The 2,042-nt window shown below is 44.4% G+C and overlaps 1 protein-coding gene across 1 annotated transcript; it reads right to left on the bottom strand.

Annotated features, from left to right (window-relative positions):
* Positions 1 to 89: 89 nt before the first annotated feature.
* LOC119345581 (senescence-specific cysteine protease SAG39-like) lies at positions 90 to 1,195 on the bottom strand. Its single transcript, XM_037615603.1, has 2 exons — positions 760 to 1,195; positions 90 to 676 (listed from the first exon to the last, which is right to left on the bottom strand). The coding sequence occupies exons 1-2, from the start codon at positions 1,193 to 1,195 to the stop codon at positions 90 to 92; spliced, it is 1,023 nt and encodes a 340-aa protein (XP_037471500.1).
* Between the last annotated feature and the right edge of the window lie 847 nt (positions 1,196 to 2,042).

Genomic DNA, 2,042 nt, shown 5'->3' with positions numbered 1-2,042 from the left:
GGGCACATATGAACTATACATAGGATATGGGGACCTTAGTTGTTTGAGAACTGTGCATATGCATGATTAGGTCGCATTTGGCTATCTTCCTATTTTGTTGGGTAAGAAGGCTCCATGGCAAGACCACACATGCCCTTCTTGTCTGCAATGTCTTTCTCCATTCTCAAGTACCCATCTTCGCCCCAAGTTGTGCCCCATGAATTCTTCATCAACCAATAGCTCGTGCCATCACTAGTCTTTCCATATCCAATGGCTGCAATTCCATGGTCCAAGTCAGTGCCGCAGGACCCAGTCATCACCCCACCAGAGTAGAATTGGAACGTCATGTCTCCTCCGTCCACAGCTACAGACACTGGTTGGTTTGCCACCGCCTTCATAAGGGCACCCTCGTTATTGGCAGGCACATCCTCAAAGCCGGTGATGGTTGCGGCACTGTTGGATCCAGCCTTGCACTTGCCGTCAGCTGCAGTATATGGGTAGGTTGACTCCATAGTAAGGCCTCCATTCTTGATAATGAATTTGAAGGCATCATCCATGAGTCCTCCCTCGCAGCCTTGATCTTGACCATGAACATCACAGTCAACCAACTCCTGCTCCGACAGTGAGATCAACTTCCCGGTTTTCAGTTTTACAATGCCCTCTGTCGCGGCAACAGCAGAAAATGCCCAACAGCAGCCTAGAAATAATTTTGTTGTTATAGTGTTATCCAACAAAATATTAACACATATATGCCGTGCATCACAATGTTTTTTTACTTACCACACTGGCCTTGATCCTTGACAGGAGTGACGGCTCCCTTGGCCCTCCAGTCCATCGTTGCTGGAAGGGCATCCAAACTCAAATTCTCATACCTGAATCCAGAAGAAAGAACTCTCGTGGAGTTTGCTTTGAATCCCTTGTTTGTGTTGGTTGTCTTGAACTCATCATTTGTGATATCAGCAAATTGGTTGACGCCAAGCCAGAACTTGTGATTTTGGGCATTGAATGTTTCAATGAACTCGACGTTGCCTTTGAAAACCTCGAACCGACGTGCCTTCTCAGTGGTGTCCTTGTACACACGGCCATACTGAGCCATCCAGTTCTCATGCTTCGCCACCATCAACAAGTCATCATTCAGCTCACGAGCTGCAATGACTGTACCACAGAGGCAGATGCAACCGAGGATGGCAAGAAGCAAAGCCTTGTGGATGGCCATCTTCGGTTAGGTACCGAACTGCAATGACAGTACTGCAGCGGCAGAGGCAACCTAGGATGGTAAGTGTCTGTACTTTGGTCTGGTTTGTTGGATGGCACTTGGTGGTATATATAGTGTCAAGTACGTATTAAAAATAGGAGACTGAGAGATACGGTGTTTGTACGAAGTTATTTTGTGGAAAAGGGCTTGTGCGTTGCCGTGGATTATGGTGGCCGGCTAGTGGTATAAAAATGACGCGCACATCTGATTGGCCGGCCACATTGTATAAAAATGATACGGCAGAACAAAGAAGTACGCTTGGTGTACATCTGATAGCGACTCCTGCTTGTTTATGTCGGGGTGTACATCTGACTGACAGTGATCCCTGCTTGAGAGATTTATTGAAAGAAAGAAGAACCGTGTCCATGAAAATAAATTTTCAGAAGAGTACCGTGGACGTGACACCAGTTTGTACAAAAGAATCAAGTAACTGCTTTGATACGTACCGTGAACCTGCCCTGACAAAAAAAATCAAAACAAATACTTGAAAAATGCAAAAAATTCCAATTTTTGTGTGTAGAAGATAATTTGATGCGTGAGGTTCGCATCAATTTTCAAATCATTTGGACATCTGAGCAGCTCTCGGCAAAAAAAGACAAATTCAGGGTCTGTAAAAATGTTTACTGTTCACACACTGTTCTGACCCGATTTGTCTTTTTTTCTGAGAGTTTCTTAGATGTTCAAATGATTTAAAAATTGGAGCGAAACTCACGCATCAAATTATCTACCACACAATTTTTTTTGGAATTTGTCTAGTGTTTGTTTGTTTTTTTTCTGACCAGATGCAAATGAGTCTGGGCACAGGAAC

The sequence above is a fragment of the Triticum dicoccoides genome, unplaced genomic scaffold, assembly GCF_002162155.2.
Source record: "Triticum dicoccoides isolate Atlit2015 ecotype Zavitan unplaced genomic scaffold, WEW_v2.0 scaffold252939, whole genome shotgun sequence".
NCBI lineage: Eukaryota > Viridiplantae > Streptophyta > Magnoliopsida > Poales > Poaceae > Triticum > Triticum dicoccoides.
The sequence above is the reverse complement of the archived record's forward strand: the minus strand, read 5'-3'. Positions and strand labels throughout refer to the sequence as shown.

Excerpts from the sequence above, each read along its gene's own strand:
- LOC119345581 (XM_037615603.1), bottom strand. The coding sequence starts at position 1,195 with ATGGCCATCCACAAGGCTTTGCTTCTTGCCATCCTCGGTTGCATCTGC. Across the intron at positions 677-759 it reads CAAGGATCAAGGCCAGTGTG|GCTGCTGTTGGGCATTTTCT; the intron begins GTAAGTAAAAAA and ends AATTATTTCTAG.